Raw genomic sequence first — 14,827 nt, forward strand, 5'->3', positions numbered from 1 at the left:
TTACGCCACACTTTTACACTAATTGAGCGTTTTGGAATTTTACTGTAGTTACGGATTTTATGCTAGCTTCAGAATTTTACTACACTTGGAGATTTTTTCTTCGTCTACTTAGGAGAAATGTATTCTAGTCTTGGGGTCTTATTCCTGTTTACATTCTGAATCCGAATTGAGCGTCTTACGTTAGTTAATTTAGTTGTAAAAATGTTATGCATTTACTCTCATTGGGTGGATTTGAAAATTTCAGTTTTGCAATTCTACACTGTTTATAAAATTCTGAATCATTCTAAAAGTCTAAAACTTATTTCAGTTGGAAATTGAACTATTTTATGCCAGATTTTACACCTTTATGCTAGTTGGCTGTAGTGAGAAAGATTGAGCAAGTCGTCAAAACAAAATATCAAACATACGTTTAAAGCCACCGCCAGACATTTCATAGCAAACCGAAAATATAAAGCAAAATGTAGTGACATGACAAGTTTTTGTACACACAGTCAAAACAAACAACAACAACAACAACAACAACAACAACAACAACAACATCCTAATATTGGCTCATGTTAGAGTGCAGGGAACAAGGAAGTCTTCTGGAAAGCTTTCAACTTTACACACTTGATTAAAAGCCAGAAAAAAATGGCTCGATGTCACTCACGCTGGAAAAAAAAAAAAAACAAACCTCAAAAAACAAAAATAATAATGTTGCTGTGTTTAGAATGTCTCAAAGTAATGGCACACTTCCTTTGAGAACATTTTTAAGATGGATGGTTATGAAATATTGTATATGCAGAGGAAATAAAGCAGATATGGAAGTCTTGTAGGAGTTATGATCAGTCCTAATATAGTGAGTTTATACGGTTGTATTCATGCATCATGCACATGCTTTTGATACAGAAGCCAAAACAGTCAAGTTCCGTTTCATTTCCTACCCAGGAGGAATGTGTAGTGAAGGTCGTGAAAAAAGAAAAAAAAAAAAAAAAAAAAAAAAAAAAGTCACTGATGGGTATGTAGACACAGAGGCACATATGGAGGTTATTATAGTAGCCACACACACACAAACTTATAGGAAGTGCTCTATAGCATTAGTGCCTTCTTCCATGTCCTTTTTTTTTCCTTCTCAATTCCGTCCACGCACTACAGCTCTCCTGCGACATCCCCACATCCCCTCATCTCTTTCTCTCCTGCAAGCATCTAGGGTTCCACTGCTGCTAAAGCGTGGGGGACAGACACAAATTAGAGCTGGCTGAAGCTCGGGAAAGCCCAGAATTTTAAGCCGTCGATATTTTTTTTGTTTCTTCCTTGAGGATGGATACACGAGTCTGAGATGGAGGGTCTGAGTGTGGAGATTCTTCAGTGTACTGTACACACACGTCATCGATCTCTCCTTCTCTTTCCTTTGCCCGTCTGCTCTTTTTTTTTAGTGCTTCTCTAGAGCGTAGCACTGCGCAGGTTTCTCCTTTCTGTCGAAGCCTGGCAGGGCCTGGCCGTACTTGTCCACGCACCAGCATATGCCTCGTTTCCGGCCCTTAGACGGCCAGCACTGGGAGAGAACGAAAGACAGGAGTGTTAATCGATTTGCTTTGAAACAGATCTAAACCTCATGACCTTAAACCTCCGGGTGAAACACCCCACCACCACAGACTGTGCTGATGTGACCTGCGACTAGGTATTTTCAGGGGGTTGTCTTTTTTTTCCCCTCTTCTTTTTACGATGCACATCCTGTTTTGTGTTCATATAGAGCAGCTTAAAGGTAAACACAGGGAGGCTGAAATATTTGCTCAGGGCCAGTGTGTGAAGCTCGCCAGCTCCAGCTTCTATTTTCAGCCTCCCGCTGGCCAGTACAAATCATCCATTGCTGATTATACCCCCGGCTCCAAATTATGGGTGCTACAAATGACTTACAGAGCTTGGCGCTCCAGCCTAGAGGGCTGTTATTTAGCTGCCAATTTAACTAAAGGTCAAAGTCCTGTCTAGTGTGTTAAAAAAAAAAAGAGAGAGAGAGAGAGAGACACAACAACGAAACAAAACCAACGGTTCCATGAGAGCATAAGAGGACTGGATGATTCGTAAATGGCCCATTGATTCATTCCTCGCAGCGTGTGATACCAAGGGAATTCGCTCCAGACTGGGAGGCCTGTGTGGAGCTCGCGGAACTAAATGAAGTGAGAGACAAGAGACAATATCCAGACTGGGAACCTTAAAAAACTTTGTGTGGGAGGGTGAATGGCTAAGGAGCTTGTTTTTCAGCATTACGCCTCATTAATATAGAATGAAGAAAAAAGAAAAAACGCTATATTTTATCGCTACCTGTAAAATGTCCTCATGAGACTGAGAAGAAGAAGAAGTGACCCCGGAGCAGGCTCGCGTTCTGCTAATCGAATCTCATTAGCACAGGAAAACAGGGGGTAAAAACAAAAACGGTCAGGTTTAATCATTAGCGTGAGGCTAAGCGTTGTTCTGAGTGCAGAAGGTAAACACCTCGTCGTAAAAAAAAAAGAAAGAAAGAAAAACCACCCTCACCGCTCCCTCTGCTTCACCCTCTCAGGAATATATTTACATATCTGTATTTTACATACACAAATCTATTAAGATTTTTTTTTTGGGTCAAACGAAAAGACTCCCATTAAGCAGGACCTGCCATGTTGTGTAAATATTGCTCTTGACGATGGAGGATAAGTGCATCCATATGAAGGCGTCTGGGACACTCGTTTATTATAAACCGATTGTGGGCCGACCGCGTGAATCTGGAAGTGGCTCAAATCTATTTTCATGCAGCCGGCACAAGGAGTCCGATAATTATGGGGAGAGGCTCAGACCCCAGTAGCCACCTTGACGTCGCTCTCTCAGGGCGGGTTACGCAAGATGGCCACCACGGCAGCCACGCTCGGTTTGGCCCCGACAGAGAGACAGACGGGCCCTTAGCGCTAATCACCCAGAGAAGAAAAAAAAAAAAAAGACAGAGAGACGGGTAGGAACAAGGTGCATTTCATTATGAAATTACTGCAATTCAGGTCAACTTCATGTCAATTCATTTCAGATCCATGAGAAGAAGAACGTCCTAGCACCGTGAGAGGTTCTTAATTTAAAAAAAAAAAAAAAAAAAAGTCTTTCAGATCAAATCACACTTTCGAAACCCCTCTGATAACGTTTCTTTAGATATAGACATCCATCAGAAATCGTTTTGTCGTCTCTCACCTGTCTTTTCCTGTAGAAGCCTTTCCTGTCGCAGTTCGGGATGCGTAAACCTCGGGTGTTCACCATGTGTGCGACCTTCAGCATGTTGATTATTCCGTCCAGTTCCCTTCGACACGGACCCTGCACACAAACAAAAAAAATAAATAAATTAAAAGATTTTTCCTAATATCTATTTAAAAATAATTCAATCTATCAAAGAAGGAGCCGGATCCGAATCCGGTAGCGGCATCTATTTATTTATTTTATTTTCCCGAGCTTTCTCATAAAGACCTCCTTCAAAAGAGCTGGACGTAAACTGCACAAGGCGCGATGGAAGCAAAAACCTCGACAGGAACCAAAACCTCCTGAACGCAGCCTGCGCAAAATAGAGACGCTGGACATTAGCGGCCATTTTTTTTATGAATCTATCTGTGTACCTTGACTCTAATTCGTCCTCTGGGAAATAAATACTGAGGTTCATTTCCAGAAAACGGCATCCTTTCCATGAAAACAGCGTCTGGCTCCAAGCCTCTGAGCCCAAACTCCACTAAAGCAGCTAAACACACCAGACCGCACCAAGTACCTCAGAAATACGGGATTAGAAGCACTTCGACGCTGTAACGGCTCCAGAACCCGAGCAAACACGAGGCTACAGGAAGTACAGGCACGGCTCTGAAAGGCGCGAGAGGTTAAAAACAGAAGCATGAATTAACGAATGAGGAAGTAAAACGTGAAAGCAGAGGAGAACTCTCGCATTCAATGACCTTCCTGTTTGGTCTTCCGCAGGCTAGGAATGAAACCTAATTCACACTGCGTATAAAATACGAAGGACTACGATGCAAATACACTGAAAATTTCTATATATTATACATTTGGGGTTAATCTTCGAATCGACGAATTGACGTTTGAAAATTCACCATTTTTATTTAAAAAAAAAAAAATAAATAGAAAAAGAAACACTTAGAAAATTCTAGAATATTGTTAACAGTTGCACAAAATAAATAGAGAAAAGAAAGAGAAATTAGAAATAGAGAAAAAAGAAATAAAATATAAAAAAAAAAATTATAAAAGAATTTATAAAATAAATATAATTTTCTTCATTAAAAAAAGGTGTAGATGTGACTGTGTGGAATGTACCAAATATTTCATAGGGGTGAACATTTTCAGGTAATGTTCCTCGGCAAATTTTTCATTACCAAAAATTACTTGTTGAAAAACAATGCTTCAAGCTTTACAGAAAAAAATATAAATAAATAAAAACAGTAAGATTTGAGGTATTTTAATGATTAGTGGAGGAAAGTGGAACAGTCCAAACATGTCTTCTGTAGATTTGAAAGGTTTTCTTGCTGTTTTCATTGATTTCTGATGTCTGGAACCTGCACTGTAGTGAAAGATTTCTTCTGTTAATATCACTGGAACTGGAGTGTGGATTCATTCAGTTTAGTGGAAATGAAAACTATTTACACATAAAAACACTTTCCTCTTAAAGCACAACAATGTGAAACGTTAGCTAAAGCTAAAGCAGCGGTGGTGTTCATCATCTCTGAACAGCTTTCCAGCACATGAAGGAAGGCAGAAGCCACATGAAGCAAAGCCCAGAAAACCCCAGACCCTCAGTGGCGTCCAGTCCAGGAGGCAGAGCTTGTTTACAACAGAAACGGACCAGAAGCAGGGAATGTGGCCATCAAAACAGCCCTAACACACAAACCAAGAGCCACCAGCTCTAGTTACTCATCAGAGTCCGCAAATACCACTCTCACACAGACACACACACACTCTCACACAGACACACACACACACACGAGAGCCAAAACGCCACTACGGTTTGGCTGGTGCCAAAATGGTAGCAAATAAAATGAGACAAAAAAAAAGCACAAAAGGTTGTTCACAAATCATGCATTTTACAACACACACACACACACACATCTCTTTCTCCATCTCTTATACACACACACATACAGAAATGGAAAAGAGACACAAATCTCTCTCAAACACTGCCCTTTGGACACACGCACACCTCGATGTAGACGCACACACACCCCCCTCAGAGAGACACACCCATTGGACACACACACACACACCCCTCAGATACACATGCAAAGCCAACACCCCCCCAAACACACACACAGCCCTTGGACTCACAGCCCCCCTACACACACACACACACCCCCCACAGACACAAACACGGACACACACCCACCTTGCAGACGCAGAGACACACACACCTCGCGTGCAGACACCCCTCACGTGCAGATACACACACCTCACGGACACACACACACCTTGTGTGCACACAAACACCTTGCATGTGCAGACACACACCTCACAGACACGCGCACACACACTTCACGGACATGCACACACCCCCCTCACGGACACGCACACACACCTCTTGCACCCACACACACACACCTCATGGACACGCACACACACCTCTTGCACCCACACACCTCATGGACATGCACACCTTACGGACACGCACACACCTCTTGCACCCACACTCACACCTCGCAGACACACACATTTAAGATATTAAACTTCTCTTAAGCTCTCCTCATTGTGCAGTGATAATGTGCCAATGGAAACTCAAATCTGATCACTACCTCAGGATCCAAACAGCATCATCCAAACACACACACACAGTCCCGGCTCACCAGACCTGGATTTAAAGGAGATATCAAGAAACAACACAAGATATCTGTGGAATGTTTGAAAAATGCTGCAAGGCTCCAAAAGCACCAAATATCCTGAAAGACATACTTTGATAAATCTGGAATATTACTCGCGGCGCTACAGATGGACAGATGACTGAGCTTTCTGTAGCAGTGGAGAGTTGAGCTGGACGTTTCTCCGGCTCTGATCTGGATGAACTCGAGGCAGGATAGAATGAGGGAAAAGAAATCAGAAAAAAAAAAAAAGTCGCTAAGTTTTGGAATCGTTGCTATCTTTTCGGCCCTTGTGCGTCCTTGATTGGTTTCGAGACGAAAACCAGCGCAAGAAGCCTGCGAAAATAGAGATCTGTTAGCTTATATTCCCAGCGTGAGCTAAGATTTGAGCACCAAGTAGCTTTAGATCAGACAAATTAGATTCCCAGCTCCTAGGTTAACATGGTAGGACACGCTAAAGCCACAATTCCAAACGATTAGGTCAGTGGAGCATTAAAGCTACATATCCTCACTTCTCTACTCGCTATGTTAACTCCTTTATTTCCCAATTTAACTCGGTAAATAAGACGACAATCGTTGATGTCTCATCGCTAGTACAGTTAGCTTGCTTTGCCAACCTGAGCAGAAAGCTAGTACAAAGCTAAGCTAAAAAAAAAAAACCCAACTGAGCAGCTTGCACATAGTATTTACTTTGTCTTTCCATTAGCTCTAGATGCTGTATATAGCATACATTTCATCAGAAATTAAATTTTTTTTAAAAAAAGCTGACAAGGCCCCGCCCACAAGCGACAACCGTGTCAGTCGCTACATGAGTGACGTGGCTAGCAGATTTACTCGGGAAAATTGATTTTCTACATGAAAACATTTTTTTACATCCATAGAATGTTTCTAGAGTTTCTTCTGAATATCTACAAGACCAGGACGGCTCGGTGGATCAGAGTCAGAGAGGGGAAGAGACGCGTCTGCTTTGGATTCAGAATGCCTGGAATTAATCTAAACAGAGGAACAAAACAAAAAAACCCAAAATTTACTATGTTAAAAAACAACAACAACAGAATAAAATTTATCAATTATTTGTAAAAAAATTAAATAAAAAAAAATTACTGATTGGGGAAAAAAAGAAAAAAATCTATATAGATTGTGTAAAAAAAAATCCCCCAAGCATGAACACAGAGCCACCTGTTCATAATTTCATAGCATAAGATAATAAAATAAACAAAAACAATTCTGTGAACTACATTCACTGTACCTCTTCCTCACCTGCTACCTCAAGAACCTACTTAAACATTTCCTGACGTGAAAATCACCTGAAGTTCTCCGAGACGTTGATTTCGGGTCAGGGTTGATGTAGCGAGGCTCGTTTGGAGCTCACAGGCTTGGCTCGGTGTCTATCCTTCCACTAAAAGGATTTAACAGCCTAAAAATTGCTAACAATCCATGCTTTTTGCTCAGTTTGGTAATAAACCGTGTTGGAGATCTGAAGCGTGATGCTATAGCTTAAGCCAGTGAATTATCCATGCTAGCAATTCAAAATAAAGCACGTAGTGTAAAGTAGCACTGTAAACCGCTCAATACAAACTATTCAGAAGGCTAGCAACATTGGCAAGATGCTAATGGGTGTTCCTGAGAGACAGAAGAAAAAATAAATAAGTTATAGCGAGGCATGAGACTGAACATAAACATCAAGATTTGTAGAATTTAAAAAGTTTAACCTGTGAGGAAACCTGAAAATAGACCGCTGCTGACCGATGTAGTCATTTCTCTACTTGCTTTTAGCTTTGAACATGGCTAACAGCTAAGTAAACGATTTACTGAAGCTAAATTTTAATCAATTTAAGTTAGCGCATATATATATATGTAAGGAAAAAAGAAGACGACTGCTGCTGACTTTACCATGATAAATTCTTTGCTTGCTTCACTGTTAGCTTTTTTCTTTTTTTAAGCTAAACTAAGAGAGGTTTATGCTAAATTTTAGATGTCTGTGTCAGGGTGGAATAGTCTTTCAGCAGGTAGCCCGTGTTAGCTAAGCTGAGCTTAGCATATACATCTGTGAGGGGGGGAAAAAAAAAAAAAAAAAAAAAAACCCTTTCCTGCTGCTGACTAACATTATAATTTATTTAGCTAGTTTCATTATTAGCTATTTTCAGTTCAATCTAAGTTTAAGCAAAGTGTTTGTGTACGCTTGTGTGGCAGCCTAAACTCTTAACTTTTAGTTAGCACATACATTTGAGAGGATTTTCCCATAATAAAATCTTCTTTAGCTTCACTGTTGCCTAGCTTTTTAGAGCTTCATACTAAATGTAAGTGACATCTGTGTGTGTGCACAAGTTGTGTAAGGGCATGGTTTTGCAGTAGATAGGCTAAAATATAAGCTAAACTGCATATCTGTGAGGAAAACTTCAAAAGCTGCTGCTGCCTTTACTATTAGCTAGAAATGCTAGAATGTCACGCTAAATTTAAGCTAAGTGTTTGTGTGTGTGTAAGCCGTGTAAGGGCATGGTTTTGCAGTAGATAGCCTAAATTGTTCATGTTCGATCCTTCTCTGGCTTCACTATTAGCTTGAGAAGCTAGAGCTTCATGCTAAATTTACGCTAAATGTGTAATTGTAGCATAGTTTTTGCAGCCTAAACTGATTTTAGCGCATACATCTGAGAAAAAAACCCTTCCTGCTGCTGACTTTACCGTGATTTTTTTATATCTAGCTTCATTATTAGTCCTTTTTGTTTAGCACACTTTGAGAAGTTCATGCTAAACTTAAGCCAAGTGTCTACATGTGTAAATGTAACATGGAATTGCAGCAGGTTAGCCTAAACTGTTAGCTAGACTGCACATATATCTGAGGAAAAGCTCAAAAGCTGCTGCTGCTGCCTTTACCATGTTCACCATTAGCTAGAGAAGCTAAAACTTCATGCTAAACTTACGCTAAGTGTGTAAGCTGTGTAAAGAGGGCATGTTTTTGCAGCGGGTAGCTCCGTGGCCTCGTGTTTCCATGCTCCAATGTTTGATTCTGATGTCTGGTTGCTATCTGCGTTGTTTTTACAAATAAATTGCTTGTTTGCGTCAACCTGGTTTCCCGATGTTCCAGATTGTTGCGTTTTTCTGTATTCGATTCCTACGTTTAAAGGATTATCCTGCTCTAAATCCCCCGGACCCCCGCTAAGGGCTCCGATTCTTTCCTGCACCCTGTAATAATGAGCTTAATGCCGAGCTCGTGCACTTGCATGTATTCACCGTTACTGAGCCAGACGCCAACGCGAGTGGCATCCAAACTGTACAAGAACCTCGAGAACTGAAATCAGATGTCTTCATAAACAGATTTAACAGAACGGTGCAACCTTCCTGAGAACCAACCACAAGAACTTCCAGTACCGAGAGCGAGCGTGGAGGCAGAAGGCACCGAGAGGCGTTGTGGGGAAATAAATTACATGCGTCCGTATACTGACTGTTCTCACAGAGTCTGCCCATTGTAAAATGTCATTCTTGTTCAAAGCCAGCATTATGTAATCCCTTTCCTGGTGTACCACAGGGAATACAAGTCTGGTGCCAAGCCTGCACTGACACACCTACTTCAGCTCGTTAAAATACTGAGTGCTCTCTGAATATCAGGCCCAGGTGTGTTCGATTAGGGTCAGAATTCAATTCTGCATGAGCTCCAGCTCTATATCCACCACGCGGTGTGCTACCCTGAAGGACCCCGAACCCGCAAGCTGCATAAATAGCTGATTGTATACTGATCTGAAGCGTAGAGGATCTTTTCCCAAGCCAACACAAAAAAAAAAAAAAAAAAAAAAAGTATGAAGGACGCTACCATCTGTGGCCAGATTCAATTTGGTTATCCAACAGTTCCTGGCATTGTACTTACATACTCTCGCTCCTGCTTGGACTCGAAGGCGATGTTCTCATGGTTGGAAGGGGCTTCTGCCAGAGGTTCCTCTATTTTGAAGCTCTGGCTCTTCCGGCTTTGCTCGCGTCGGATGTCCTCGGCTTTGGGGTGAAACCGGTAGGGCGGGGGACGCCGAACGTGGGAGGGAAAGACATCCGTTGACTGCTCGTGTCCAGCTGGCACCGTTGGACTCGTTGTGTTGCTGCTGGAATCTTCCTCAGGCATCCTGGCACTCTGGACTGAAAAGCGGACAGAAGGAATGCTGGGAAGATGCAAAACTAGGATGCCAACTTTTTTTTTTTCTTCTTTCCCCTAGAGAAGAATTCTAGGGAACAACACAATCATTGTATATGATGTGAATACCTTTCTAGGTAATATATCTTTTTCTTGTTTCCATCACAGGTTCTTAACAAGACATTTTTTTTGGTCAGAAGGAAAGAAATTAGGTCTAATTTCTAGATCTGCAATTTCCTCTCCGTTGTTTATCCTTGCATTCATCACCGACTGCACACCCAGGGTCTAACGCTGGGATGTCGGCTGTTAAGGGCCTGTAAAGCCCATTAAGACATGCTTGTGATTTCAGGCTTTATAAATAAACTTGACTAAATATAAAGTATGCCAAAGTGCTGCACTAGAGTCCAGAAGGAAAAAGAGGATTCAGGAGATGAGAGAGAGAGAGAGAGAGAGAGAGAGAGAGAGAGAGAGAGAGAGAGAGAGAGAGAGAGAGAGAGAGAGAGAGAGAGAGAGAGAGAGGTTTTTAGCTCTGGAACTTGCCCAAAATAAGGACAAACATGGAGAAGTTAAACAGTGAGGAACCTCTGAGATCTACCACAGTTCCAGGTTCTATATGGAGCACGCTTTAAACTTTCAACAAAAAAAAGCAAACAAAAAACAATGGCATGTTTCCTTCAAAACCACATCAAATCTAGACGTTTTAGCCTTTGTAGTCTTTTTACTCCGCTAACTCCCACCACTCCTTCAGTTCTGAAATCTAGTCATGGTAAAAAAAAAAAATCCATCAGATCTTCTCGAATCGTGTTCGATCACTACGCAGCATCATCATTCCATTACTATCACACTGCCCACATTACACTTCCACTCCAATCCTTTAACCCTGGTGTTCCAGTACTCCAGCAGAATGGAAATCATCTTATTTTCAATCAGTGTAAAGAAATAAGTGATGTTCAGGCTGCGAGTCTGATCTAAAACGTTGTCTTTCAGTGTGTTTTAGACATGTGTTTTTCCTTCTGTTGGAGAACCTTACACAGAATTTTACTGGATGAAGATCAAATCTGAGCTGCTTTATAGATGAACAAGCACTTGGAGGACATCTCAGAGAGCAGAAATGGGTTCGGTATCAACATTTACTTTGAAGATACAAACATCTGTGTGAACTCCTATGAATATATCGCTCCCAGTAGTCAACAGAAAAACAGAAATCCTTCCGAAAAACTACAAATTCTTAAAGTCCTGACTTTCATATGAGCTTCAGATTAACCTCCACTGTGGAGTGAGACATGACAGACACTCCATCAACATGGACACAAGAAAACAGAAGGATTTTTAAATAGAAATAATTTCTGCAATTGATCAATCTGGTAGTTCTGATTATGAAGGCTAAATCTAAAATGAACCCACTGGGGAAAAAGTGGTAGCTAGCATAACCTAATGTGCTAGTTAGCTAGTTTGCCCTTTCATATATTAATGCTACAATCAGTCCCTCCAGGATTATGTTTTTTGTTTGTTTTTTGCAATTGTAGACTACGTAGTGAAATCAAGCCAACGTATTGATGTTCTGAGACATGATGTTCTGAGATTTTCTGAAAATCGGATGCGTGACATCACAACACGCATTCAGCCGACTCACGTGAGTGAAACATGAGTCCAGCTCTCACGGAAGGTCAGTACACGTGTCTCACTGCTGGGAGTTTAATCCAAGAGCTTGCGATTTCACAAATTCAGTAAAAAAGCCACAAGATTACTACTAAAAAAAGGGAACGAAATCCTGAAGAGACCGAATAATACACAACAAGAGAAACAATTCTGCTCAGGTAGCACTTTTATTTAGGGTCATGAGACATCACGTGACCTGTGTGTCTCAGGTTAGCTTCCTCTTCACAGGATTTCTACATTAAAGAGTTATTCCTGCCAATCAGGAAACAGCCACTCTACTGTTTCACGTCTCCAGATTGCGTCTGCGTCTCGGAAGATCGCGTTAAGCAGCGAGGCGTGCCACAGAACATCGGTGTCATTCCCATGAAGGGTATTTTTTTTTTTTTATTACTACAGCGATACTAATATCAGGTTCTTGATCATCGTGTTGTCCGAATCGAGCGCCAAAAAGATCAGATCAGGAAGCAGATCTCACCCAAGATCCTCTTCATCAGATCCATCACATTATGATCATGATCCTGATCACGATACAGACTAAAATGAGAGTTTAGTTAAAAGTATTTTCATGAGAAGATCAGCCCAGTCTCTGTACTTTCGTCCAGCTCAACAAGGCAGGCTGCAAAGTTTATATCCATGTTTTCAAAACCCAAGTCGAATAAACAGTTGCAGAAAAAAGAAAGAAAGAAAAGAAATAATCATTTTGGTCCAGCTTTTTGTTTGTGGTATGAGAGCGTCAGTGTGTTTATCTGAGCGCTACAATGGCTGTGCAGAAACGCGCTACAGTTCTGTCAGCTACACCTCTGACTCAGAAATTCCGATTTCCAAATAAACCGGATGCATGTTGAAGAACTTGGGGTGCTGCAACAAGCATCGCGTACACACACACACACACACACACTGAGCACACACACACACTGAGCACACACACACACTGAGCACACACACACATGCAGTTGTTGCATTTCTACTTTGCTATTCTTTCAGAAAAGAGCAGGAGACTAGGTTTATTGGAGCTTTATAACTTATGCTTGGAGTGTGTGCTTCCAAATTGGATGTGGAATTTGTCAAAGCATCAACATGGCACTTCTGTTAAAGTGCAGAGGAACCTGTTCAGCACACTGGGGATGTTCTAGAGGGATCATTTAGCTGGAAGATTAATAGATAGACTGATAGATAGACTGATAGATAGACTGATAGATAGACTGATAGATAGATAGATAGGATAGGATTTCTGTCTCTCATTGAATGTGTACAAGTCTTCCTCCTTGTTCATGCACAAACCAAATATTCACATCACAATCATGACCAAATCCTCTTCATATTAAGAAATATTAAAGCAGGCACCATCACTCCCTCTTTAAAAAAAACAAACAAAAACAGAACAGTACTAATGGTACCTGTCACTGTCACATCCTTGTGTTATAGCATTCGGAATGCATGCATAAGGGTACCACTACAGTAAGGATTAAAGGTACAGTGTGCATGATCACGTGCAAGATTAAATAATAATAATAATAATAATAATAATAATAATAATAAAGCACTATAAAAATTCAAGGCTGCATGCATCTTGAGAGCTCGTGCATCATCATACCAGAGCAAATCAACAGTGCACGTGCACACGCCTCCAGTGGATTAGCACGCAGATTAAGTATATATGTATAATCACAAGTATATGCATTTCCATCCTTTTCGACCAAAGTTTAATATAATCTCCTCTCTCTCTCTCACACACACACACACTTTTTGCGCATGTTGTATAAAAGTGTTGTACCTTCTCGAGCGCTGACTGGAGGAGGAGGTGCGGTCTGGTTCACGCACACCCCGCGGCCCTCCAGCAGCGCGTGCAGCGGCCTCGGTTCGCCCGGCCGGTGTCGGCAGACCAGCCCCGCACCGCATCGCCCCGTGTAGACCCCGCACGCTCGACCCTCGGCCAGCGCACACGTCACGCAGCAGCCGCAGCCCGGCTCGCGCACACGCTCCACGCAGTCCTCGGGCACGGGGTCGCACAGCGTCCGCGCTCCGGCGTCGCACGGCTCGCAGCGGATCACCGCCCCCACGGCGGAGGACAGGCGCGCCACCGCAGCCAGAGTCACGGACACGAGCAGGGAGCGGAGCGCGGCCACCATGCTCACGGAGGGGGAAAAAAAATCAAATGATCACAATAATTGTTCTAATAATAATATTAATAATAACAAGAGTAGTAATAATAATAATAACAATAATGGCCCAAAAAATGTGAAAGTATAGCGTCCCGGGTCTCGCCAATCGTCCACGTGAGACGCGTTTTAAATGGAAAACTTCACTCTATATATAGACGCCGAGATTCAAAACCACGCCCCTTTAATGAATAATGCAGCAGCGATTGTGTGACGTCACTCGCCGTCTGGTTCAGCACGAGACCTCAAAGTTACAGGAGCTTTAACTGTGTTTGTGCTAATTATAACTTCTCTGTTAAATTTATTTCCGTTTTTTTTTTTTTTGCACATATTTTAGTTTCCCTTTTAGTGTTCCTTACATGTCACTCATTTTTAGATTAGTTTATTTAAATATATGAACGTATTTCTTTATTTTTATTTCCTCCTTTTTTTTTAAAAAAAAAAAAAATCATTTAGAAATATTAAAACCTGGTAATGTCTCACAGCTTCATGGTCCCATCATCAGCTCTTCTCCATGTGTGGGTTTCCTCAGGGTTCTCTGGTTTTTTCCCACCTCCTTTTTTTTTTTTTTTTACAATCATACTGAGAAGACTGTAAAAGCACCTGCTTATTCTTACTGCAATGCCACATTTATTTGTTAATTATGTATAATTGTCTAGTAACAGCCTGTAACTGTCTGGCCTCCTGGTGGTCCACCTGCAGGATCCCGTGCCCTCATTGCCATGGCCCAGGTTCGATTCCTGGGCAGGGAGCTAACCCAGCCGCTGAAGAGTTAACTCAGTACCGGTCCCAAGCCCGGATTAAATGGGAGGGTTGCATCAGCAAGGGCATCCGGCGTAAAACCTGTGCCAAATCGAAATGTGTGGACCAAATGATCCGCTGTGGCGGCCCCAAAAAACAGGGAGCAGCCGAAAGAACAACAACAGACAATTGTCTTGTCTGTAATTGAATAAATATTGCAGTACTCTAATATATATTATTTATTATTAGTTTTAGATTATTGTTATTTTTATGTAAAACAAAAAAATATTGGTAGAAAGACGACTAAATGAAAGAAT

General features: G+C 41.6%; 1 protein-coding gene across 1 annotated transcript; it reads right to left on the reverse strand.

The window, feature by feature from the left end:
• Window positions 1-43: 43 nt before the first annotated feature.
• LOC131356189 (insulin-like growth factor-binding protein 3) lies at window positions 44-13,889 on the reverse strand. Its single transcript, XM_058395091.1, has 4 exons — window positions 13,385-13,889; window positions 9,697-9,956; window positions 3,190-3,309; window positions 44-1,534 (listed from the first exon to the last, which is right to left on the reverse strand). Exons 1-4 carry the CDS (start codon window positions 13,737-13,739, stop codon window positions 1,412-1,414), a joined length of 858 nt encoding a protein of 285 aa, XP_058251074.1. The 5' UTR covers window positions 13,740-13,889; the 3' UTR covers window positions 44-1,411.
• Between the last annotated feature and the right edge of the window lie 938 nt (window positions 13,890-14,827).

This window comes from Hemibagrus wyckioides, linkage group LG07 (assembly GCF_019097595.1).
Source record: "Hemibagrus wyckioides isolate EC202008001 linkage group LG07, SWU_Hwy_1.0, whole genome shotgun sequence".
NCBI lineage: Eukaryota > Metazoa > Chordata > Actinopteri > Siluriformes > Bagridae > Hemibagrus > Hemibagrus wyckioides.

Excerpts from the sequence above, each read along its gene's own strand:
- LOC131356189 (XM_058395091.1), bottom strand. The coding sequence starts at position 13,739 with ATGGTGGCCGCGCTCCGCTCCCTGCTCGTGTCCGTGACTCTGGCTGCG. Across the intron at positions 3,310-9,696 it reads CCAAGCAGGAGCGAGAGTAT|GGTCCGTGTCGAAGGGAACT; the intron begins GTAAGTACAATG and ends GTTTGTGTGCAG. Across the intron at positions 1,535-3,189 it reads GCTTCTACAGGAAAAGACAG|TGCTGGCCGTCTAAGGGCCG; the intron begins GTGAGAGACGAC and ends GTTCTCTCCCAG.